This window comes from Myotis daubentonii, chromosome 8 (genome assembly GCF_963259705.1).
Source record: "Myotis daubentonii chromosome 8, mMyoDau2.1, whole genome shotgun sequence".
Taxonomy (NCBI): domain Eukaryota; kingdom Metazoa; phylum Chordata; class Mammalia; order Chiroptera; family Vespertilionidae; genus Myotis; species Myotis daubentonii.
Genome location: NC_081847.1, coordinates 56933483 through 56961074, shown reverse-complemented (window position 1 = coordinate 56961074; position 27592 = coordinate 56933483). Strand labels below are relative to the sequence as shown.

At 39.7% G+C, this 27592-nt stretch overlaps 1 protein-coding gene across 3 annotated transcripts in view; it reads right to left on the bottom strand.

The window, feature by feature from the left end:
• ROCK1 (Rho associated coiled-coil containing protein kinase 1) overlaps positions 1–27592 on the bottom strand; it is a 150666-nt gene that overhangs the window by 104223 nt on the left and 18851 nt on the right. For 2 of the 3 annotated variants that reach the window (XM_059706500.1, XM_059706498.1), the window contains exon 2: positions 17710–17791. The exons of the other annotated variant lie outside the window; for it this stretch is intronic. In XM_059706500.1, coding sequence (XP_059562483.1) covers positions 17710–17791 — 82 coding nt within the window. The remainder of the gene's footprint in view (positions 1–17709; positions 17792–27592) is intronic. 3 annotated transcript variants of the gene reach the window in all.

Here is a 27592-nt window from a genome sequence, read left to right as displayed (position 1 = left end):
TTCCCTGTGTCTATCCTTGCCTCTCTATAGTCTATTCTTAACACAGGGTGATAGTTTTAAAACACAAGTCAGATCATGTCACTCCTCTGCTCAAAACTCTCGATAATGTCTTGCCATCTCACCCAGAGCAAAAGTTGAAAGATCTTACAATGGCCTACAAGACTCTACATGACCTAGCCTCCCTATTTCTTTACTTCTCTGACATTAGCCTACAATGCTCTCCCTTGCTTAATCCTCTCCAGCCACAATGGCTTCCTTGCTGCTCCTCAAACATGCCAGGTACACTCCTCTATTAAGACCTTTTGCCCTGGCTATTCCTCTGCATGCGATTCTCTTCTTTCAAACATCTGTATGGCCAACTCTCTCAAATACTTTAATTCTTTTCTCAAATTTTACTTTTTCTGTGAGCCCTACACTAGTCACACTATCTAAAACTGAAAAATTCTGAGAACTTCCCATCTTTCTTATAACATTATATTTTCCCTCATAATAAATACCAACCTCTTTATTTACAGAATTTGTCTCATGAAAAATAAAACTCACAAAATTATAAACTTGGTAAGCCCTTGCTAATTCTCAGACAAATAAACAGGATTGTGGTGAACATCAGACTCACTCACCAATTTCTGGTTGTCAATTGTATTGAACCAAGAAGAAAGCTACGATTCAAAGTACTGAGATATTACTGCACAATAAGCAAGGAATGAAATGGTCAAGACACTGTAGCTCTTGACAGGGCACTAACAAGCTAATCCATCTCTAAATAATCACAAGTTAGCAGAAGAGGTAGTGCAAAAAGTTGAGGATTTATAGTTTCAGGGTCACTAAAAATTCATAAGGATTTCAAACACATACAGACTCTTCGATCTAACTTTCTAGAAAGCAAATGGATGGTTATTAAGAGTCCTTTTTAAAAACCACACTTTACATCCAGTAAATTTTACTTTTGGAAATTTGTCCTAAAGAAATTATATATGATGTGGAACCAAGATTTCTACAATAAAATGTTTTTAATGTAAAGATTAAATAATTTAATATTCATATTATGACATATTAGGCAACATTTAAAATTTTGTTGAAGAATAATTACACAGAATATTCAACAGGAAATGTTGAACAAAGAAACAGAATAAACTGCATGTGGTTTATGAACTCAATTTTTAAAAATTATATTTTTAATTCATTTCAGAGAAAGGGAGATGGAGAAAGAGCGATAGAAACATCAATGATGAGAGAGAATCACTGATTGGCTGCCTCCTGCAGGCCCCACACTAGGGATGAAACCCACAACTGGGCATGTGCCCTGACCGGGAATCGAAACCTTACCTCCTGATTCATAGGTCGATGCTCAACCACTGAGACACTCTGGCGGGGCATATGCATCCATTTTTTTAAATGTGTTATCTATATATACTTATTGACATAAAAGATATTTTGTGAATTGCTTTTCACTAAACACACTGGATAGCTGTCTAAATTCTATTTATTTATATTTGGGTTGTCCTAATATTTTTCTCTAACAACAATATATATTTGCTATGAAAAACATTCCTGTATATTTGCAGAGCTGTTTTTGCAGGATACATTTCTTTAAGTAAAAGTGATAGGTTATTCTCATGAACATTATTAGTATTGAAATATACTGTCCAACTGCTCTACAAAATGACTGCATCAATTTCCACTCTTAATACTCACCAATCCTAGATAATATATTTTATCTTTCTGATTCTGATTAAGTTGAAGGTAGGACTAGAATTTTTTTCTAATTTTAAGCCACATTAATATTAATGCATTTGTTCAACTGTCAACTGCTCATTGGTCATTTTTATTTTTTCTCCTTTATACTATACAAGAGGCCCAGTGCATGAAAACTGCGCATGGGGGCGGGGCGGAGGGGGGTGGTGGTGAGGGGATCCCTCAGCCGGGCCTGTGCCCTCTCACAGTCCAGGAGCCCTTGGGGGATGTCCGACTGCAGCCACCACTGCTGCGCTCTGCCAGCTGTGAGCCCAGCTTCTGGCTGAGCGACGCTCCCCCTGTGGGAGTGCACTGACCACCAGGGGTCAGCTCCTGCATTGAGTGTCTGCCTCCTAGTGGTCAGTGTGCATCATAGCGACCAGTCATTCACCATTTGGTCGATTTGCAGATTAGCCTTTTATTATATAGGATATTATATAGTTACTGTGTCCACTTTTAAAATTATTTGTGTTTTCATATATCAGGAATATAATTCTGTTACATATGTTGGAATTTTCCCCAGTTTGTTGGTGTGCTTTATATAGTTTTTTTAAATCATATATATATAGTTTTGATATGCCAAAATCTATCAATGTTTCCTTTTTTCTGCAAAAGTTATTTGGACATTTATAACATCATTCAAGGGCCATATAAAATTATTAACTCAAAAATTAGCCTGTTATATTTGGTAAAATATTTAATTAACTTACCCCTAATGCCTTGGCAGGCAAGACCAAATGATTCTGCAGGCCTTATATGGCCCTCAGGCCAGATGATCCCTACCCCAGCTGTAGTTCCTAGACCTGTGTCCTGCTTTTTTTAAAAAGGCAGTCCTGGAGAGAAACTAAGATGGCGGCATAGGTAAACACTGGGAAATTGCTGCCTCCCACAACAACTTCAAAAATACAACAAAAAGACAAAACGGACATCATCCAGAACTACAGGAAGGCTGGCTGAGTGGAAACTCTACAACTAGAAGGAAAGGAAAGCACACTGAGACTCAGAGGAGGTGCGGAAGTAAAGTGCAGAGGTACGGAGGCTCGCGTGCGCAGAAAGGGGCTGGTACCTGAGGACGCGCCTGTCTTTTTGAATCGGGAGGGAGTCAAAAGTTCCCGACTGCTCTGAACTCCGGTTCCAGGAAGTCTCTGGGGACCCAGGACTCATACGGGGAGAAACTGGACTGTCTGGCAGCAGGCAGAACTCTGAACTTGAGGGCAGCTTTCCCTCAGAGGTGCTTGCAGCAATTATCGGGATACTGAGACGTGCGGCTCCTTAGGGCAGGGCTGAGGATACGCCATAGCTGCTTGCTCTGCCCTTTGATTCCCTGAGACCCGGCCCCACCCAGGCTGCAGGCAGAGGCTTTTGCATATGAATGCCCTGGCCCTTTGCAACCTGAAAATTACCTAACAAACTGCAGCTGGGCCAGACAGACTCAGAACTTCCAAGAGAAGGCCCAAGGCGTCACAGCAGCTTGCATTGCTTCACAGCTGGGCCTTATTTGGGCACCTCCAAACCACAAACAAGGAAGGGGAATCTGCAGTTCTCTTCGTAGCTCCTGCTGGGTAACCTCAGGCAGAGGCTAAATTAGCACCTCCTTAGATCCAAGAGCCAGTGTACCCAGTGGTCAGAGGGGGACCATCCGGATTACAACTCCTCAGATCCATAAGGGACACACTCAAGGGGCAGACTCAGTGAGCACCAAAGCCCCACTGAAGCAAGTCCTGCCCCATAAGGGTGTCTCCTGCACAACAGATCTTCCAGTGTAGACACAACTGGTCACTAAAGCCAATTGGCCTGGAGGTCAATTCCTCCCAGTGATCCTACAACAATCAAGGCATAACTACAACAAGACTGTGCACAAAGCCCACAGGGGGTGCACCAAGAGTGTCCACCTCAACTGGGGAGGCTGAGCCACTGGGCCCTACAGGACACCTAGCACACAAAACCACTCTACCAACACGGAAGCATAAAAAATGCGGAGACAAAGAAACAGGTCACAAATGACAGAAATGGAGGAAAGCAAACGACTGGATATAGAGTTCAAAACCATGTTTATAAGGTTTTTCAAGAATTTTATGGAAACTGCCAATAAATTTAGTGAGACCCTAGAGGATATGAAAAAAGACCAACTAGAAATTAAGCATACACTGACTGAAATAAAGAATAATATACAGAGATCCAACAGCAGACAAGAGGATCCCAAGAATCAAGTCAAAGATTTGAAATACAAAGAAAAAAAAAATACCCAACCAAAGAAGCAAAAAGAAAAAAGATTCCAAAAACATGAAGATAGTGTAAGAAGCCTCTGGGACAACTTCAAGCGTACCAACATCAGAATTATAGGGGTACCAGAAGAGAGAGGGCAAGATATTGAAAAACTATTTGAAGAAATAATGACAGAAAACTTCCCCTACCTGGTGAAAGAAATAGACAACTCCAGGAAGCGCAGAGAACCCCAAACAAAAGGAATCCAAAGAGGACCACACCAAGACACATCATAATTAAAATGCCAAGAGCAAAAGATAAAGAATCTTAAAAGCAGCAAGAGAAAAACAGTTACCTACCTACAAGGGAGTACCCATAAGACTGTCAGCTGATTTCTCAACAGAAACCATGCAGGCCAGAAGAGAGTGGCAAGAAATATTCAAAGTGATGAATAGCAAGAACCTACAACCAAGATTACTTTATCCAGCAAAGCTATCATTCAGAATTGAAGGTCAGATAACGAGCTTCACAGATAAGAAAAAGCTAAAGGAGTTCATCACCACCAAACCAGCATTATATGAAATGCTGAAAGGTATTCTTTAAGAAGAGGAAGAAGAAAAAGGAACTCTTACCATTTGCCACAGCATGGATGGAACTGGAGAGCGGATAAATACCACATGATCTCACTCATTTGTGGAATATAATGAACAACATAAACTGATGAACAAGGACTGATCCAGAGACAGAGAGGCATTGATTGGACTGTTGGGCCTTGGAGGGAAGGTAGGGGAGGGTGGGGGTAAGGGGGAAAGATCAACCAAAGGACTTATATGCAAGCATATAGGCCTAACCAATGGACACGGACAATGGAAGGGGCGGGGGGGTGGGGAGGAGTGAGGGCATGAGCGGGGGGTGGGGGGGGATTGGGGGTAACGTGGGGATAAGGACACATATGTAATATCTTAATCAATAAAAAATATATTTAAAAAAATAAAATAAAAAGGCAGTCCTGGCCCTGACCAGTTAGCTCAATTAGAGCATCATCCCAATATATCAAGTTTATGGGTTCGATACCCCATTAGAGCACATACAAGAATCAATTAATGAATACATAAATAAGTAGCACAGCAAATCAATGCCTCTCCCCCCCACTTCCTTCTCTCTAAAAAATCAATTAAAAAATTTTAAAAAGGTAGTCCCTACTTGAAGACTATAAACATAATACCTACAATTTCATTTTCTCCTCAAATGGATATCCAATTGCCTCAACACAAATCACTGAATAATCTACCTTTTCCCCACTGACCTAAGTGCCATATTAAGCTTATGTCAAATTTTCATATTAAAAAAAATATGCTCTAGACCAGCCGTGGGCAAACTACGTCCCACGGGCCGGATCCGGCCCGTTTGGCTGTTCTATCCGGCCCGCGGAGCCGAAAGAGCAGAGGGTTCTCTTGCTCCCCCCTCCGCTCCTTCACCAGCAGCAGTGTTAACATGTATTAGTTCACACAAACACTCCATCCATGCTTTTGTTCCGGCCCTCCGGTCCAGTTTAAGAACCCATTGTCGCCCTCGAGTCAAAAAGTTTGCCCACCCCTGCTCTAGACTCTCTATGATGACCTACTGGTCTTATGTCCTTCAACAAAGTACTATTTTTCTTACACTTCAGTATCCAGTTTGAAGAAATAATGCCAAAATGTTACAATTAAATCCTACCCCTGCAACCCCAAAATAGAAATGCATTCACCACAGAAAGCTGAAGTTACCAAACTATGGAAGTCATTTATAGACTTCATAAAAATAATAAAATCAAACATGCTAAAACCCTACTCCATTTTAATGCTTTCTAGCTGGATATACCCCACAATAATGCAGACTTTTATATGTACCTTAATATTTAGTTGTAAAGAAGAAAGTTTTAATGACACTACCAAATCGTATTTTTACATTTTTCATCAGCTGAGAAGCTTCAAAATGGTAGTGTATACTAATCCCAAGATATGGTCAATATAATCTATATCCTCCTAACTCAAGAAATTTATCCTTTTTAAATATAAAAGTAAAAATCGTTCAACCGGGAATTTGACTGCTCCCTATGATGTGCGCTGACCACCAGGGGGTGGCGCGGAACATGGCGGGTGTTGGCGGTGCGGTGCTGGCAGCAGGCGGCAGTGGAGGCACTGCCGGCCCCAATGGGCCCTGATGAGATTGGGACCACAGTGGGATGGTGGAGCAGGTGAGTGGGCGGTGCCAGGCCAAGGCGGGTGCGAGTGGGAGACTGATCACCCGCAGAAGGAGACCAACTGCGACAGTGGGGGGCAGGACTGTCGCCAGGTTCCCAGGAACTGAGGGAGCTGGGTGGGGGCCTGGCCCCAACAGATTGCTCCGCAGACGGATGGTGAAACAGGTAAGGGGTGGCGCCAGGCCATGGCAGGGTGTCAGGCGGGGCTGCGGGGCCGCAAGGCTCGGGGCACGAGCTGAGGCTACAAGCCTGGGGACATGAGCTGGGGCTCGATCCCCACAGGCAACCCCTAGGTACCCCACCTGTGCACAGATTCGTGCACCAGGCCTCTAGTATTGTGTATAAAAGATAGTTATGTAAATTTTGCTGTTTTTAGAATTGTTTCTTATAATTTCTCAAAAAGTGTAAACTTCTAACTACATCTAAAGTCATATCCAAAGTACTAGTATATGAAAACCCTTTTTAATTTTACTACAGGTAATGTAGTACTCATTTCAATATTACAGTACATGATTTTATAATTGTAATGAGACACCTTTAGGAAAAACTAGCCACAAACATTAAAATGAAGGCTCTTCTGCAAGCCATAAAAACTTTTGATGTTTTGTTTAAATTATTATGAAATCTTAATTTAAAATGAGAAAAAATGTTTTCCCTTTTCTATTGAGCAATATGTACCTTTTGTGCCATGCCACAAAGAGCTAAGGAAACATAGTCAAGTTGTTTTTACTTCCTTGGATGAACAGATTCACTGATATCAGCAGAACATGCTGAACTGAAAATAATTAATTTCTCTATCATTTTTAAATCAATGAAACCCGCTCTCCGACATCCCCCGAGGGGTTTCCGGATTGTCAGAGGGCACAGGCCAGGCCAAGGGACCGCCCACCCCCTGTGCAGGATTGGGGACAGGGAGGGACGTAGGAGGTTGGCCAGCGGGTAGGGACCACATGAGGGCTCCAGGGCGTGTCCAGCCCGTCTTGCTCAGCCCCAATTGGCTGGACCCCAGCAGCAAGCTAACCTACCAGTCGGAGCATCCGCCTCCTGGTGGTCAGTGCACCTCATACCGACTGGTTGACGGGTCGACTGTCTGCCCCTGGTGATCAGTGCACGTCATAGCGAATGGTTGAGCAGCCTTAGTATATCATTAGCACATTATGCTTTTATTTAAAATGTATTTTATTGATTTTTTTTTACAGAGAGGAAGGGAGAGGGATAGAGAGCTAGGAACATCAATGAGAGAGAAACATCGATCAGCTGCCTCCTGCACATTCCCCACCAGGGATGTGCCCGCAACCAAGATACATGCCCTTGACCAGAATCGAACCTGGGACCCTTGAGTCCGCAGGCCGAAGCTCTATCCACTGAGCCAAACCGGCTAGGGCAGCACATTATGCTTTGATTGGTTGAATGGATGACCAGACGACTGGACACTTAGCATATTAGGCTTTTATTTATCGGATATAATTACTTGGAAAATATAATAACTTAGAAAAATAAATAAAAACTTTAGATACAACCCTTTTACAATGACACATGTAATATACCCCTTAATACAGTGATACAATGTTTTACCCTTTACTATAAGAGAATATAAAGAACTTTATTTTCTACAGCTCAATTGAAATTATTTTGTTCTTATTGTGTGTGGCTTGTTTGTTGATTTATTTGTATGTTTATTTTGATGTGATGATTTTGTACAGTAGGACAGAAATCAATATTCTGAGGAAGTTTAAGAAGCAATGATTAAATATATCAACTCTAGGAGAGTGGTTAACTCTGAAAGAGGAAGACATGAGGCCCAAGACTTAGTTGTTACTTAACTTTCTTTTCTTTTTTTTTCTAATTCTCACCTGAGAATATGTTTTTCATAACAGAAAGGGAGAAGAGAAGAAACATTGATGTGAGAGAGAGAAAGAGCAATTGGTTGCCTCCTATACACACCTTGACCAGGTATCAAACCCAAAACCCCGTATGTACCCTGACCAGGAATCAAACCCAAGACTCCCTCAGTGGATGGGACAAAGCTTCAATCACCTGAGTCACACTAGCCAGTGCTGTACCTTAACATTTTCTTTAAAATAAAAGACCAGAAACAAATAGGGCAAAATGTTAACTATGAGGTTAATTCTGATGATCAGTGCTCAGATATCTGATATATATGTAGTAATCAAGAATAATTAAAAAAAAAAACTAATGATCATGCCCAAACTCTACCAACAAAGAAATACTTTTTAGATCATCTCTAACAAGTCAGCATTTAACCTCAAAAACATTTAACAAATACTTAATGAGTACCTAATATTCAATTGGGTTTAAGAGTAAAAATACAAGTCCCCTGCTCTGATGACATTTACAATCTACTGATGAGGAAGAAGGGGAATATAACAATCAAATAACCACACAAATAAATGTAATCTAACTGTGGTAAATGCACAAGATGCCATGAAAATATACAGCCAGCAGCAGGGCATCTGACTAGCCCAATGGGTTAGGAAACTAAAGTGAAGGCTTATTTGAAATTTAAAGGATAAAGACTCCTTTAGCTGGACGGGATTGGAAGGAATTCTAGGAAAGGCAAACAACTTCTAAAAAGTCTGTGGAGGAGATGTCAAGGTACTTTCCAGGAAACAAATGTACTTTGTATGGCTGCGGTGTAAGCAAACGAGGAGAGTAGTACAGAAAAGAATGTAACTTGAAAGATCATACAGTGCCACATTAGGAAAATAAAAAAGGCTGGGAGTGAGATGTGATTTATTCAAATCAGCAATTTAAAAATAATCCTCTGGCAGCAATGTGGGAAATAACTGTAAACAGGCAAAAAAGTAAATGCACTAGACAGATTCACTGTCATCATTCAAGTGAGATGATGAAGCTTTAACAAGAGTAGATGTAGTAGTAAACAAAGAGAAGTTCAAGCCTCTGCCTGAAGACTGTCACTGGTCAGAAATCTATATTTATCTTTCTTTTCTTTGGTTACTTATCTTTAATTTTCTGGCAGTTCCACTATTCTCCAAAGATTTTCTAAAGATCCTCAATCACATTACCATGTTAATTCAAAATTCTAGGTTGTAATCTGCCTAGATCTGGGGGGATAAACTAATTTAAAGTGGCTCAAATTTCTTCTCTTTCCCTAAACTTCAATTCCTTTATTTTTAAAACTTACACAAATGACAACAACAATAAACAGGACACAATGTAATTCTTTTTTATCTAATCCCTTAACCCAAAAGGTCCAACCTGCCATTTCAGTCTTTTCCTGCCATCTGTCCTCCTTACCCCTTCCTGCTCATCACAAACCAAGTTCAATTTATAGCAAGCTCCTAGTTCTGAAAGGTATCATGCTACGGATATCAAACAAATGCTGTTTCTTCTCTACCTGAACTGTTCTTCCTCAATTGAGAAATCTAGGCCACCTTTTAAGAATCAACTCAAATGTTACTTTCTGAATTCTTTTACTCCCTTCAAGATCTATGTATCATTACATTCTCTACAAACTTCCACAATTATAAAGGGATATATAAGTTACTATTTGCTTCTGTGTGTATCTCCCTCCACAAGAGGTAAGAGCTACAGTTTTAAAGAAAAAAGATCTTCATAATCTTAGTGACTGGACATTCAAAAAGTAATTCAATATTAAATGGTCTCACGTAGAGGATTTTTCATTTTCTCATACATCTTAAACTCAAAACTCTAAAAAGGGGAAGGTTTGCAGCGGTTCTCAACCTGTGGGTCACAACCCCTTTGGCGGTCAAATGACCCATTCATAGGGGTCGCCTAAGACCATCCTGCATATCAGATACTTACATTATGATTCATAACTATAGCTACATTAAAGTTATGAAGTAGCAACGAAAATAATTTTATGGTTGGGTCACAACATGAGGAACTGTATTTAAAGGGCCAGAAGGTTGAGAACCACTGGTTTAGAGAAAAGAAATTACTTTTACTGTCTTCAGAACTTTTCATAAGAACTTTGGATCATCGTGGGCTTTTGGCCTAACACAATTTTTATAGATTAATGCTACTCTTTTGCATTTAAATCTGCATGTGTACTCATATTTAATACAGTCATTCACATCCTTTCCAATCTGACCTGTGTAAATAACCTTGGTTTCTTTGGCTGCAACCTTCTTATGTTTACCCCTTTTTGAAATATCACCTGTCATTTAGAACAGGGGTCCTCAAACTTTTTAAACAGGGGGCCAGTTCACTGTCCCTCAGACCGTTGGAGGGCCGGACTATAGTTTAAAAAAAAACTATGAACAAATTCCTATGCACACTGCACATATCTTATTTTGAAGTAAAAAAAAACAAAACGGAAACAAATACAATATTTGTATTTGCATGTGGCCCGCGGGCTGTAGTTTGAGGACCCCTGATTTAGAATCACTATTAATAGGATTTATCTTTTCAATAAACTGGATTAAATTTCCTAAGGGTGGAACACATGCCTGACTGTGCACAGCATTTCTTCCCTTCAAAGGGACGGTTCTCAACTGAGGGTAATTTTGACCTACCGGGGACATCTGGCCAAGTCTTGAGACAGTTTTGGTTGTCACAACTGGGGGTCATAGAGATGGGTGAAAGTATGCTACTGGCTTCTACAAGGAAGAGGCCAGGGATGCTACTAAATATACTACATTGCAAAGACCAGCCCCCCCCCCCCCCCCACAAGGAAGGCTTATTTGACCCAATATTTCAACAGTGTCACTGGTCTAATGTATACTAAGTGCTTTGTCTCAAGGTTCCTATCACCTCCCAAATGCTAAATCAATTCAGCCTTTTGATCACAAACCCAGAATAGCAATTACTCTCATCACTTTCTCAACAATTAAATTATTGGCAAAGCAAATAAAGATTTCATCAATTGTTCTGTATGCTTTTATAAGTGGACAGTAGCAGCTGTCTATTTTTTTTCTTTTCTTTTTCTTTTATTGTCTAAAGTTTTACATAAGTCTCCTTTTCTCCACTTGACCCCCCACCCCTCCACCTCCCCACCACAGCCATTCCCACCCCAGGCAAGCCCTCACCACCTCAGTGTCAGTGTCCATTTGTTATGTTAATATGCATGCATACAAGTCCTTTGGTTGCTCTCTACCCCACTCCCCCTACCATTTGTCTCTAGATCCATCTATTCTTGTACATCAAATTATGTTGATTATTATATCCCACATATGAGTGAGATCATATGATATTTATCTTTCTCTGATTGGCTTATTTCGCTTAGCATAATGCTCTCCAGTTCCATCCAGCCTCTTGCAAATGTTAAAAGTTCCTTCTTTTTTATTGTGGCATAGTATTCCACTGTGTAGATGTACCACAGTTTTTTAATCCACTCATCTGCTGATGGGCAATTAGGCTGTTTCCAAATCTTAGCTATTATAAATTGTGCTGCTATGAACATAGGGGTGCATATATCCTTTCTGATTGGTGTTTCTGGTTTCTTGGGATATAGTCCTAGGAGTGGGATTACTGGGTCAAATGGCAGTTCCATTTTTAACTTTTTGAGGAAACTCCATACTGTCTTCCACAGTGGCTGCACCAGTCTGCATTCCCACCAGCAGTGCACGAGGGTTCCCTTTTCTCCACATCCTCGCCAGCACTTGTCGTTGATTTGTTGATGACAGCCATTCTGACAGGTGTGAGATGGTATCTCATTGTTGTTCTGATTTGCATCTCTCGGATGATTGGTGACTTTGAACGTGTTTTCATGTCTTTTGGACTCCTGTATGTCCTCTTTCGAAGTGTCCATTTACATCCTTTGACCATTTTTTGATTAGATCGTTTATCTTCCTTTTGTTAAGTTGTATGAGTTCTCTGTAAATTTTGGAGATTAAGCCCTTATCAGAAATATCATTGGCAAATATGTTCTCCCATGCAGTGGGCTTTCTTGTTTTGTTGATGGTTTCTTTTGCTGTGCAGAAGCTTTTTATTTTGATGTAGTCCCATTTGTTTATTTTCTCTTTAGTCTCCATTGTCCTAGGAGCTGTGTCTGTAAAGATATTGCTGTGACATATGTCTACTATTTTGCTGCCTATGGAGTCTTGTAGGATTTTTATGGTTTCCCGTCTTACATTTAAGTCCTTTAGCCATTTTGAGTTTGTTTTTGTGTATGGTGTAAGTTGGGTGACCTAGTTTCATTTTTTTGTATGTATCTGTCCAAATTTCCCAGCACCATTTATTAAAGAGACTGTTTTGGCTCCATTGTATGCTCTTGAGTCCTTTGTCAAATATTAATTGAGCGTAATGGCTTCTGTTGATTTCTGGATTTTCTGTTCTGTTCCATTGGTCTATATGTCTGTTCTTGTGCCAGTACCAGGCAGTTTTGAGAACCGTGGCTTGGTAATATAGCTTGATATCTGATATTGTGATCCCTCCAACTTTGTTCTTCTTTCTCAGGATTGCTGTGGCTATTCGAGGTCTTTTATTATTCCAGATGAATTTTTGGAGAGTTTGTTCTAGATCTTTGAAATATGCTGTTGGTATTTTAATGGGGATTGCATTAAATATGTAGATTGCTTTGGGTATTATGGACATTTTAATGATGTTGATTCTACCAATCCATGAACATTGTATGTTCTTCCATTTGCTTATGTTTTCCTCTCTTTTTTCAATGTCCTGAAGTTTTCCGAGTACAGGTCTTTTACATCCTTAGTTAAGTTTATTCCTAGGTATCTTAATTTTTTTGGTGCAATGGTAAATGGGATTGTTTTTTTTAATTTCTCTTTCTGTGGGTTCATTATTGGTGTATAAAAAGGCCACAGATTTCTGGGTGTTAATTTTGTATCCTGCTACATTGCCAAATTCATTTATTAGGTCTAGATTTTTGATGGAGTCTTTGGAGTTTTCTATGTATAGTATCATGTCATCTGTGAACAAGGAGAGTTTTTCTTCTTCTTTTCCAATTTGGATGCCTTTTATTTCTTTTTCTTGTCTGATTGCTATGGCTAGCACTTCCAGTACTACACTGAACAGAAGTGGTGATAGTGGGTATCCCTGTCTTGTTCCTGTTCTTAGGGGAAATGAGTTTAGTTTTTGCCCACTGAATATGATGTTGGCTGTAGGTTTGTCATATAAGGCTTCTATTGTGTTGAGGTGTGATTCCTCTATTCTCACTTTGCTGAGAGTTTTTATCATGAAAGGGTGTTGGATTCTGTCAAATGCTTTTTCTGCATCGATTGATATGATTATGTGATTTTTGTCTCTCAGTTTGTTTATGTGATGTATATCACATTAACTGATTGGCGGATATTGTACCATCCTTGCATACCTGGAATAAATCCCACTTGGTCATGGTGTATGATCTTTCTAATGTAATGCTGAATCCGATTTGCTAGAATTTTGTTGAGGATTTTAGCATCTATGTTCATCAAGGGTATTGGCTTGTACTCTTTTGTTGTGGTGTCTTTATCTGGTTTTTGGATTAGGGTAATTCTGGCTTCATAGAAAGAGCTTGGAAGTGTGCCTTCCTCTTGAATTTTCTGGAATAATCTGAGGATAGGTTTTAGTTCTTTGAATGCTTGGTAGAACTCCCCTATAAAGCCGTCCAGACCAGGGCTTTTGTTTGTTGGAAGATTTTTGATCACTGCCTCAATTTCTTCGGTAGTTATTGGCCTATTCAGGTTTAGTGATTCTTCTTGAGTTTTGAAAGCTTGTATTTTTCTAAGAATCTGTCCATTTCATCTAGGTTGTCCATTTTGTTGGAATAGAGTTGTTCATAGTAGTTTTTCATAATCGTTTGTATTTCTGTGGGATCAGGTGTTACTTCACCTCTTTCATTTCTGATTTTGTTTATTTGGGTCCTCTTTCTTTGCTAGCAGCTATTAACTACCATAGCTATCATGCTGCTTTTGTAATCGGTATTAGGAAAGATATAGATATATCTTTATATATACATATATAGATAGATAGATATAGATATATATATATATTACACTACAATAAAATATAATTACTGAACTTATTTTTTTTTAAATCCAAACAAATGCTTTCTACCATATTTTTACTCTTAGGTTCATGGGTTTCCTTTTTTTAAAAAAATATTTTTTTATTGATATCAGAGAGGGAGAAGGAGAGAAAGATAAACATTGATGATGAAAATCATTAATTGGCTGCCTCCTGCACGCCCCCCATTGCGGATTGAGCCTGCAACCTGGGCATGTACTCTTGACTGGAACCGAACCCGGGACCCTTTAGTCCGCAGGCTGACACTCTATGCACTGAGCCAAACCAGCTATGGTTCATGGATTTTCTTCATACAATACTCTTCCATCCTCCATTATCTTCTTTATAGTGTGGTAAAATTAATTTAATATTTACTTTTTTGAATACTAATAATAAATACTAATTTGTTTAAACTTTTTTAATAAAGACTTTTCTACTAAGATGTTATAATTAGGCTCAAGGAAACATTCATAATGGTTTACAGACATATACAGTCATTAATCACTGTTCCCAAATTCTCCTTCCATCCACCTCCTAATGTCCCCCACCCAATGTGTTTCTTCAAAAACGTGGGTAATTCCTACCAAGACAGCTTTTATTTTATCTGGATATGTCTCTAACCTCTACCTAAAATTTAATCTTTATAATTAACTAAGTATTCAGTCAAATGGTCACAGATTCTCTTTTCCCTTTCAGTGTCTGCACATTCTCCAACCCCCCCAAAAAATGAAAATTAACAGGTTGTAATACAGTTAGGCCTGAAGTTTAAAATATTTCAAGTTGCTATACTTTAGTGAGACTTAGTACATCCTAAAAAGAAAAATTTTATTCCATATTCCAAGTGTATTGTTAGATCACTACATCAGGTATCTGTCAATTAATATTTGACAAAGGAGGCAAACACATACAATGGGGATCAAGAGAGTCTATTCAATAAATGATGTTGAGAAAACTGAACAGATACATGCAAAAAAAATGAAACAAGACAATTTTCTAACACCATACATATGAATAAAGTCAAAATGGATTAAAGATTTAAATTTAAGACTCAAAACCGTAACACTCCTAGAAGAAAACATAGGCAGTAAAACCTTGCACATTTCTCGGAGCAGTATTTTTTCTGATAGATCTCTTTGGGCAAGGGAAACAAAAGAAAAAATAAACAAACAGGACTATGTCAAACTAAAAAGTTTTTGCACAGCAAAGGAAACCATCAATAAAACAAAATGGCAACTTACTGAATGGAGAAAGATATCTGCTAATAATACATCTCATTGGGGATTAATACCCAAAATTTATAAAGAACTCAGACAACACCAAAAACACAATCCAATTAAAAAATGGGCAGAGGACCTGAGGAGATATTTCTCCAAAGAGGACAGACAGATAGATGATCAATAGACATATGAAAAGATGCTCAACATCACGAATTGTCGGAGAAATGCAAATTAAAACCACAATGAGATATCATCTCACACCTGTCAGAATGGCTATCATCAATAAATCTACAAACAAGTGTTGGCAAGGATGTGAAGAAAAGAAAACCCTCGTGTACTGTTGGTGGGAATGCAGACTGGTGCAGCCACTATGTAAAATAGTAAGTATGAAGGGTCCTCAAAAAATTAAAAATGAAACTGCCTTATAAAGCACAAATTCCACTTCTGGGTATACATTTGAAGAAACCCAAAAACACTAATTCAAAAGAATATATGCACCTCTATATTCACTGAAGCGTTATTTACAATAGCAAAGATACACCAAGAGCCCATAAATACATGACTGGATAAAGAAGATGTGGTACACATATACAATGGAATGTTATTCGCCCATTAAAAAGAATGAAATCTTTCCATTTGTGACTACATGGATGGGAGGATATGCTAAGTGAAATAAGTCAGTCAGAGAAACACAAATACCATGATTTCATGTATATGTGGAATCTAAAGAACAAAATAAATTAACAAACAAAACTGAAACAGATTCAGACACAGAGAACAAACTGATGGTTGACAGAGGGAAAAGGGTATAGGAGATTGGGTAAAAAAAAGCTAAGAAGATTAAGAAGTACAAATATGTAATTACAAAATAGTCATACGAAATAAAGAACAGCATACAGAATACAGTCAATAATACTGTAATAACTATGTATGATGCCAGGTGGGTACTGGAAGTATCAGGGGAATACTTCGTAAAGTATATGATATCTAACCACTATGTTGTATACCTGAAACTAATACAAAATTACATTGAATGTAAACTGTAATTGAAAAATAAAATTTAAGAAAAGTTTGAAGAACAAAAAATAAAAATAAAAGCCAGGCTAAAATACACAATACACAGGTTTCTCAATTAAAAGTTTATATTTTCATTTTACCAGTATTTTACTTATTTCTTTTGTGATTACTGATATTTCTACTTATAAAATGTAACATAAAGGCATACTTAATATTATGAATGAATGCTGCATAGCAAATGGAGTAACAAATTAAGAAAACATGTATTCCAATTCTTGTTACCCTAACTCTACAAAGTTACACACTCCCCTTTGTATTAATGAGCATTTATCCTTTGCCTCCCATCAAATAGGAAATGGTCATGTTTCTCCACCTTTTTGGTTATTTTGCTACATCGTTAAGTAGGGAGGTAACCAAATGTAAACAATGATAAAAATTTCCTGCAATTTCAGTTAAGATGTGAGAAATTTTAAAAAACCTTTATACTTAAAAAGTCCCCATTCAGACTCTGGAACCATATTTCAAAATAAAATTAAGGCTAAATAAATATTTTTATTTTAAAAAACAGAAAACTAAAGATAAAATTGATAAGTAAAATTCTGAGGCAAGATTTCCAAGTGTACAAATGATAAAAGAAATTACAACAAAGTAAAAACGTTTGAATTCTTAGAAAAATAAAGCTTTTATAACCAAACATATGTAACCAAAATTGAAAGACAACACAAAAACCAACCCAACTTAAATATATCAATATGTATGGTTTAGGAAACTGAAATAAAGAAATGGAATAGGGAAGATTTTATGATCTAAAATCTTATTATCAAGTTCTTGAAACAATTTCAGTAAGTTCTTCAATCAAAATTTTAAATGATCATGTCTAATATTAAGTCCAAAATAATGTTTTTAGAAAAGAGTATCTGTAAAAATTAAATAAAAGCCCACTTTCACAAAGAAAATTCCTATATCTCAGGTGGGATTTTCATATGTAATCTATTTTTACTTGCAAGTATTAAAATATAATAGCTAATTCATTTATAACAGAAAAATAGAGAATATAACCTTACTGAAATGTAATGTGCAAGTATATATTATATATATATATGCTTATTTTAATATATTTATTTTAGCCCTTTACTTTTCATTCCCTAATCTGCAAAATATTTTATAGATTCTCCTAATAAGCACCCAAACTGACTAATAAAGTTTCTTTCCCATTTCATTCATTTTATGTACAAACTATTGATGAAATAACCAAAGAGTACATAGAAGGGGGAAAAGGGCTTGAATTATCTAAGTCAAGATTTCATTATATATAATCTGTAATTAACCTCCACAAAAATTACTTACATCTGCTTAAAAAGTTGTCAATATTTTTGTTTTTTCTTAAGGCAGGAAAATCCAAATCATATACCAAAGCATCCAATCCATCCTAAACAAATAAACAAACAAACAGTTAGTTTTCTGGATCACTCTATGAACTTTCTTTTATGAGTAAAGAATAAAATATACCTCTTAATTTTTAATTAGCTCTCTCTCTCTCTCTCATACATCTTGCATTCACTTGACACTTTATATAAGGTTACATGAGTACTGGGATAAAAGAACATTTGCTTTTATTTCATATATAGATTTTTCACATTCTAACTCTCCCAGACAGAGGAGCAGCAACATACCACTAATTGGCTACAACTGACTTCAACTCATGCCTTTTTCCCCTCATGAGGGCATAACATTTTACTTTTCTCTCTCCATTACTACTGCATTTATCTTTATTTCAGATAGTCATCAAACACAAATGGCCTATCTTTGTGCCTACACATATTTTATAAGTAGCTAAATAGTAGTTCCTGAAGTTTAGTGTAAAATAAATTCAGCAGTTAGATATACTTTTAATTATAAAAATACTAGGGGCCCAGTGCATGAATTCGTGCAGCTTGAAAGGAACTGTGGGCCATGAGGCTGGCCTGGACACAGGGGCAGGTCTTGACCCATCCTCCGCGCCCCTCCCCGGCCCCTCCCACCACGGCCCCCAGTCCCCTGTATGCCTGCAACCCAATTCGTGCTGCCGCTGCTGCTCCCATGCACTGAGGGCACTGGCCCCACTCACACCCACTGACAACGTGGAGCATCGGGGCCGGCGCCAGCAGTGGGTGCAAGCAGGGCCGGTGCCAGCAGCGGGTGCAAGCGGGGCCGGCACCATCAGTGGGTGCAAGTAGTGGCTGCTGCCCCAGTCGCTCCTCAGGAGCAGAAGGAGGTGGAGAAGCCCTCTGGGGCGATCGGGGCCGGTAGCCGCTGCTCACACCCGCTGACAGCGCCGAGTGATCAGGACCAGTGCCGGGCACTGGCAGCGGGTGCAAGTGGCGGCGCCAATGCCAGCTGCAGGTGAAGGCAGGGCTGTCGCTGGCAATGGGTGTGAGCAGGGCTTGTGCCAGGAGTGGGTGCAAGTGGCGGCTGCTGGCCCTGATCGCCCCTCAGGAGCAGGGGGAGGTGGAGAAGCCCTGAGGGGCAATCAGGGCTGGCAGCTGGTGCTCGCACCCGCTGATGGCGCCGAGTGATCGGGGCCGGCGCTGGGTGCCGGCAGTGGGTGCAAGTGGTGGCTCCAGCACTAGCAGCGGGTATGAGGGGGGCCAGCACCGGCAGCAGGTGCGAACGCCCTGCAGGACTGCAGCATGCGGGAGCAAAGAATTTTCAGTAACCACCAGAGGCTTGCCCCAATGACAGCGACTGCTGCCCCACCTTAGTCTGGTGCCCTCCCTCACCTGCTACACCATCCCATCGCGGCCAATGCCCGCCATGTTCCATGCTCTGCCACCTGTTACCGACGCCCGCTATGTTCTGTGTGTGCCCCCTGATGGTCAACGCACATCATAGTGACCAGTTGTTCGGTTGTTTCACCGTTCGGTCTATTTGCATATTAGGGTTTTATATATATAGATATTGGGTTTTAACACATTGTTTGCGGGTAGTTTTTATCGCGTGCTAACAGGTGGCGTGGGCCATTTTTGCGCAAATGGCAACGTTCAGTAAAATTACGATAACTTTAGTTTACGTATTTATACGTTACCCGCATTCTACCACTAGTCTATAAAAAACGTATTAACGTGTCCCGTGCTCTACTACACTGGTAGAACGTATAAATACGTAAAATGTATAAATACGTTTCCCGCATACAATGTGTTAATAAGGGTTCTTTTTCTTTCCTTGAAGCACTTTCTAGGGCAGCCATTAGTAAAGGACAAACATGGGCGTTTACTTTTACTTCTAAGCAAGTGCAGGGCAATGTGAAGGTGTAACAATCAGTTACGTGGGAATGCGATAGGAACATTCCGATAACCAAGTAATCTTCATTTTATTTAGCTGGAGAAATCTAGTTTGCCCCAGTAGAGCCCAAAAATAAAGGAGCAGCAAAAGAAGATGCACCTTCTGCAAACACTGTACAGTCGTGTTCATAAAAGGAGAAAAAAAACAGAGAATATAGATTTTATACTTTGTGCTAAGCCACAGGTGTGAATCACCCAGTTATTATAGAATACTTAAAATATTCCCCTACAAAATCAAAAAACAGAGTCAAAGCTTTAAAATATATCTATGCATGAACTGGAAACTGACAATGGAGAAGGCTAATAATACCAATGTTGTTGACTGCTTGAAGAGATCAACCCGCCCTTATTGTCTTTTCAAAATTCAGAGATTTGTGCATATCTGAAGAAAAAACTCCACCACTAAAACAAGTTTATCTATCCCTGAGATACATTTATTAGAGTCTTAATAAGCCATTTGAATATTTGTTCATTCTTTTTACAGAAAGAGATGAGAATCTTTATATGAGAACTAGAAGCCCGGTGCATGAAAATCGTGCACTCAGGCAGTGGAGGGGCCTCAGCCCATCCGGCGCCCTCTCGCAGTCTGGAAGCCCTTGCAGTGGTTCTCAACCTGTGGGTCGCGACCCCTGAAAATACATCCTGCATATCAGGTATTTACATTACGATTTATAACAGTAGCAAAATTACAGTTATGAAGTAGCAACGAAAATAATTTTATGGTTGGGGGTCACCACAACATGAGGAACTGTATTAAAGCTTCACGGCATTAGGAAGGTTGAAAACCACTGCTAGGGGATGTCCAACTGATGGCCTCATTTTTACATTTTGACTAGATTTTAAGTTATGGCAGACACCACAGTTATCATCTCATTTTCTTCTACAGTGCCTTAAAAAATAACCTGGACGAGTAGGCATAAAAGGTACAATAAAGCTACAATTTTTACGTTCAATAGCAAAGGCATTACAATATCCAAGAAATAATATTTTTCTTAGACCACTAGACACTAAGTTTTAATGTATCGTGTCACTCCAAAAAATAATATGGACTACAGGAGAGTGTAAGTACAGTATTCCTCCCCCCTCCCCCTTCCATGGTTTCAGTTACCCATGGTCAACCTTGGTCCAAAAAATATTAAATGAAAAATTCCAAAAATAAACAATTCAAGTTTTAAATTTTGTGTCACTATGAGTAGCACAATGAAATCTCACACCATCCACTCCATCCCGCCAGGGACCTGAACCATCCCTTTGTCCAGAGTATCTACATGTATATGCCACCACCCCCTTTAATCACTTAGGAACCATCTGGGTTATCAGATCACTGTTGTGGTATCCCAATGCTTATCTCTTATTTTACTTAATAATGGCTTCAAAGTGTAAGAGCAGTGATGCTGACAATTCAGATGTGCCAAAGAGAAGCCATTAAGTGTATGTATGTATAGAAAAAAAAAAGTACATATAGGGTTCAGTACTATCTGCAGTTTCAGGCATCCACTGGGGGTCTAGAATACATTCCCTGTGGATAAGGGGGACTACTATATACTATTAGCTACACAAGAACAATTTCAGGCCAAATTTTGACATCTTAACGTTGTCTGGGAAATGCAAGTAGGTATAGTATGATAACCTCAATATATCATTATACTTTATGATAACTATTATTTTAAGAACCCCTAATAAACACTTCCAAAGACACAACCAGTTTTAAAAGGTTCAGAACATTTAAATTTATATTAGCTCATTATTTTCTAATATCAAATAAAACTTTAAACAGTGAGGGATATATTAAATTTTAGCTCTCTTTGGTAAATATATTTAAAACAATTGCCTCCATTCTTACTCCAAATAAGATTTTAGAAAAATTACTAAATGTTAGATAGAAAAGAATCTCAAAATTTACCTTAATGCCCTCATTTTATACCCAAGGCAAATAACCACCAGAAATATTAACTGACTTGCCCAATGCCACACAGCTAACTGGTAAGCTGTGAAAGATCAAAATACTAACTCTTAGTCTAGTAGTTAGAGATATAAATAACATGGTCATGATAAAAACAAAATTTAAAAATCTCATTCTCTTAAAAATGAAATTAGGAATAAACATATATATATTTAAACCCAATATGCGTTGTTCAAAAATTAATAGAAAATCACCAGTCATTCTTCTAATTATAACAGTAAGGACAGCCTGGCCGGCGTAGCTCAGTGGTTGAGCATCAAGCATCAACCTATGGACCAGAAGGTCATGGTTCGATTCCTGGTTAGGGCATATACCCAGGCTGCGGGCTCAATCGCCGTGTGGGGCATGCAGGAGGCAGCCAATCAATGATTCTCTCTTATCACTGATGTTTTTATTTCTCTCTCCTCTACTTTCCTCTCTGAAATCAATAAAAATATGTTAGAGGAAAAAAATAAACAAAACAGAAAGGACAATGGCTAGAACTCAAAATCCTATGTTTTTTCTACTATACCACAGGCTCAAAATCCTAAATTTTCTCTACTATACTATTACTTCCTCTTCTGCATAACCTTCCCTAAACTACCTATTAAAACTCATTATTATTATGCCCAGCCGGGTGTAGCTCAACGGTTGAGCGTCGACCCAGGAACCAAGAGGTCGCCGATTCGATTCCTGGTCAGGTCACATGCCCAGGTTGCAGGCTCGATCCCAAGTGGGGGGCATGTAGGAGGGGCCGATCAATGATTCTCTCATCATTGATGTTTCTCTCTCTCTCTCTCCCTCTCCCTTCCTCTCTGACATTAATAAAAATATATTAAAAAAACAACAACTTATTAGAGTTATTTTTTATTTCAATCTTCACAGCTACATCTCAAGCACCTTGAGCAAGCTATATTGTAGCTTGCTCAAGGTGCTTAGCGGATGGGTAGCATAGTGGATACTGTTGATATCCTACTCCAATAATTATTTCTACCTTCCTAATTTAACCCTAATTTTGTTTCAGCTACTCACCTTCTTTCAAGAGACTATGAGCTTCCAAGGAAGAAGAAATCTTTTCCAGCTCCAGGAGGCTGGTTCTGATTAGTCTAACCCGAGGCAAACATGGAGGCTCATTACTCTTGCCAGTGTTCAGCTTAAAGAGAGGAACACAGTAATAATCTGGCACATGAGACGTGAGGAAAAACCTACATTAAGGTTTCTGGAAAAAAATTCTTCTCTTTTGAAAAGATACATCTAAGATATAGTCGTTCCTTTAATGAGAAATTGTCATGTCTGTATGTGACACCTTAAAGAACAGCAGCCATTTGCATTCTCAAGAGATGTTGGCAGAAAACAAAGCCAAACACAATGAGGACAACAGAGCTAAAGGATGTAAGGAACTTGAGTCCCTGATGTTTGTTGAACCAATGAATTAACCTATTCTATAGCCACTATATCCAGTACATTTTCTTAATACATTTTCCTTATGGCCTAACTCAATTTACATTACATTTTCTATTTCTTGTGACTAAAACCATCCAAACGTAAATACACAGTAAGAGCTCAATAAATATCACTGCACTGAAATAGCATTAACCAAGGCAATAGGACTTGTTGCAGTGAAAGGGCAAGAGAACTGCCCATTCAATGGTGAGACCGGGGCAAGATGGGGTTGACAAAAAGTATCACTCTGGTAAATGTTCGGATAACAGGACAGAACTATGGAGAATGATTTTTTGAGCCATCCTATCTAATAATAGACAAACATGGTAATTGACAGCACCTTCGTTACGCCTCCCATCAGCTAATCAGTGCAATATGCAAATTAACCACCAACCAAGATTGTGGCTAATTTGCATACTGCAGGCAGGGCGGGACATCGGGAGCCGCCATCCAGGCCCCTGTGTGCGACCCCAGGAGCCGCCAGAAAGCCAGGCCGCAGGCAAAGCGGCACCCCGGGGCCCAGGAGCCGCCTTGCCTGCAGCCCGTGATCGTGATCGGAAAGCCAGGCCGCAGGCAAGGCGACCCCCTGGAACCCAGGAGCCCGTCGGCAAGGTCTGCAGGCAAAGCAGCGATCAAGCTATGAGGGGGAGGGTGGGGGGTGGAAGGAGCTACAGGAGCAGCTCTTGCCGGAGACTGAAGACTCCTGCCGGAGCGAGGAGCAAAGACTGAAGGCTCCAGCCACAGCGAAGACTGTGTCCAGAGCGAAGATGGAAGGCGGTGGCCAGAGTGAAGGTCTGGGTCCCGGGTGCCAGAGGAAAACTGGTGCTGGCAGCCCAGGGAAAGAAGGCCTATTGCACGAATCTTCATGCAACGGGCCTCTAGTGTTTAATAATAAAATTAATTCCATGGGCTCAAATATTTGAAACATTAAAAAAATAAAGTAAAAGCTTTTTAAAGAAAAAGACACATGAGTATTTGTATGCTACTGTTGGAAAGAGAAGTCAAATAATCTTTCTGAGCCTCAGTGTTCTCTTTCGTAAAATGAAGGTAACTACCTACAACTCATACTAGATTTATGAGAATTAAATAAGTGAAGAATGTGAAGTGTTTGGTCTCTTAGTCCCACTTCCCTCTTTTTATTTCTTTAACTGACATGTGAAGTTCTGTAAATCTCACTAATGATAGAAATGACATACAGAGAAAACAGACACTGTAGTTAGTGATGTGGTCATAAAAACTTAAGAGTAGCCCGGGCCAGCATGGATCCATGGTTAGAACATCAGCCTGTATACCAGAAGGTCTCAGGTTCAATTCCTAGTCAAGGGCATGTACAGGGGTTTCAGGTTCAATCCATGCCCCCCCGCCATGCCCCCATTGGGGTGCTTGTGTGAGGCAACCAAATCAATGTGTCTCTCTCATATGATGTTTCTCTCCCTCTCCTCTTCTCTCTTCTCTGTCTCTCTCCCTCCCCTCACCCTTCCACTCTCTAAAAATCAATGGAAAAATATCCTCAATCTTCCAGTGAGCATTAAAAAAACAAACAAAAAACAAGAACAACTTAAGAATAAATCTTAGGTCAGTATGTTAAACCCTTCCCCACTGTAGTAATTCCATCTATGATTTTTTTTTTTAAACATGGGGCATCTGACTTTTGCTAGACCACAGAATTTGATCATGCATTTGTTAGCGGAAACTAGCTGCCTCCACTAACTGTGTAAGGACACTAGGTGTTTGGACTTATAACTGTATGAGATGGTATATGGCTTTTCAGTATCATCCATAAGCAAAAATTACATGCCTTTTATCAGAGAAATAGAATGGGCAAGAAGGTATTCTTCTAGCATAATCTAAAACATATAACAACAGTGGCTAAGGGGAGTCAAAACACTGAGGTGGGGGACAAGGACACAGGCTTCCACTTTAATGCAGTGAAGAAGCTACACAAACACAAGGAATGTCTGTATGCAGCCATAAACTAGAGCAAGGAATTCGGACTTTTATTCAATATTCCCAAGTTCTGTAAAATAATGAAAAATGAGACTTCCCCACTTCCTAAAGTCCATATTATAATACCAGGATTCAGGACCTTAACAGAAATTAACATTCCTCCAAGAGCAAAAACAATTCACAAGGAATGACAGCCAAAGCATGTTGTCCTACGACTTGCTTTTTCACTTAATTTTATGATTAAGACATGAAAGAAAGTTACCTTCTACTTTTACAAAATGTCCATCATCTAGCTTAACCATCAATTTAAGATTTGTAGGGGAGAGGAAATATAAGACAGGAGCCAATCAATGTCAAAGATTTACAATAATTAAATTATTTAATACTCATGGTTTCCCAATGACAGTAGATCAGTCAGAGCAATGTATTTTGAAAGAAGCTAATCACCCTGGAGAAGTACTTCTACATAAACACACAAAAGTAGGTATATTTAATTATAAGTATAACATTTTACAAGGACCTCTAAAGAATGAACATTTACATTTCATATTTCTTAAGAAGTACTGGCATTAGGAGAGGGGAAAGCTCCAGTTGTGTTACCTCACAACAGAGCTTAAGCAAAAGGAAAAGCAGGAGCAATTATTCAACTGAACACTGCTGCAAATTCTAGTTCTGTGGATAGTTTTTAATTATAAAAATTAGAGTCCTGTGTAAAATATCATTTAGGATTACATCTACTAGTAATAATACATTTCTTATAAGGTATCCTTACTAATAAAAGCCTAAGTGGTCGTCACGCCATGATGCCCTCACACTGTCACAAGATGGCTTCATGCACAGCGGGCACTTGCAGGTGGGTGGGGCTGGGCTTGAGGCTGCATGCGCTGCACAGAGCCTGCCTAGGAGCCCCGCCTCTGCGAGGTGAGGCCTGCTTGGGGGTCCCGCCTCCTGGCTCTGCACATCGCAGAAGTGGGACCCCCAGCTCAGGCCTACCTCTTTGTGGCAATCCATTGAGGAGCCCTGGATGGGTGAGCGGGGCCTACCTCTTTGAGGCGATTGATTGCGGGGCTCCCACACTGTGATAGGGCACAGACCAGGCTGAGGGACACCACCCCCGAGTGCACGAATTTCGTGTACTGGGCCTCAAGTGAGAATATAATGGCACTAGGAAAGGTATACTATGTATAAAAAAAACATTTTCAAGTAAAATTTCAAAATCTAAATGTTTACTATTCTAAACATGAACATGTTTTATGAGAAACTACCAAAAAAAATCCATTAGAACTATGGCAGCTAAAACCAAGGCTTCCGAAAAACCAAACTACTTCTAAAATAGGCTGACCTTTGGTACTAAAAGACTTCTGTTAAACTTGATGACAGAACATGTACCATTTAAAGAAAATATTTTTGGCACATATAAATCTCTTTGCTGGGTAAAGAGATAAGAAATTTCTCAAGATTAAGCACTAATATGAAAATGAAAACAGAATTTCCTCAGGGAATTTGAACAACTTCTGATGTTAAAAACAATTAAAATTTATTTAACCAGTGTGACATTACTATATATATGACAATGCTTCCTATGACTCATTTTCTCTACATGTATCAATCTCTAAATTGGCACTTTTGAATCAGTCCCCAACTAAGTTACATAAGTCTACACTTAGCTAGGGACTGATTCGGAAGTGCCATTGTACATTTTACTAAATATTTAGAATACTTAATTTTTTTGCACTATAGTTGTCCTAAAGAACATCGGCATGTATATAATGTCAAATAGGCCATGCTCACCCTACTCCACAGCCTTTGCACCTGCTCTTTTCTCCAGCTGGAATGTGAACATTACTTATATTCAGACCTCAATGTCACTTTGTGCTGCCTTCCCCAACATCCTGAGAAAATATTAATAATGACCTCCTATGTGTTTCCTATTATAGGAATTATTATATTTAATTTTATGTTGTATTTATAACTCTGCCTCCTCCTCAGTAGGAAAACAGACAGTAATCTATTTATATAAAACCCTAATATGCAAATAGACTGAATGGTGGAACAACCAAACAACATAACACCCGGTTGCTATGATGTGCGCTGACCACCAGCAGATGCGCACGTAACATGGTGGGCGTCGGAAACAGGCAGCAGAACACAGAACATGGCAAGCACTGGCTGTGGTAGGATGGTGGAGCAGATGAGTAGGTGCGCCAGACCAAGGCGGGGCACCAGCTGTTGTATCAGGGTGAGCCTCTGGTGGTTACTGAAAATTCTTTGCTCCTGCGCACCGTGGTCCCACCGGCGCTCACACCTGCTGCCAGTGCTGGCCCCGCTCACACCTGTTGCCAGTGCCCAGCACCGGTCCCAATCGCTAGGCACCGTCAGCGGGTACGAGTGGCAGCTGCTGGCCCCAATCGCCCCAGAGGGCTTCTCCACCTCCCTCTGCTCCTGAAGGGCGATTGGGGCAGCAGCCATTGCTCACACCCGCTGCTGGCGCTGGCCCCAGTCGCTCCGCGCCATCAGTGGGTGCAAGTGGGCCTGCTGCCATCAGCGTGTGGGACATCCCTCTCGTAATCTGGGACGG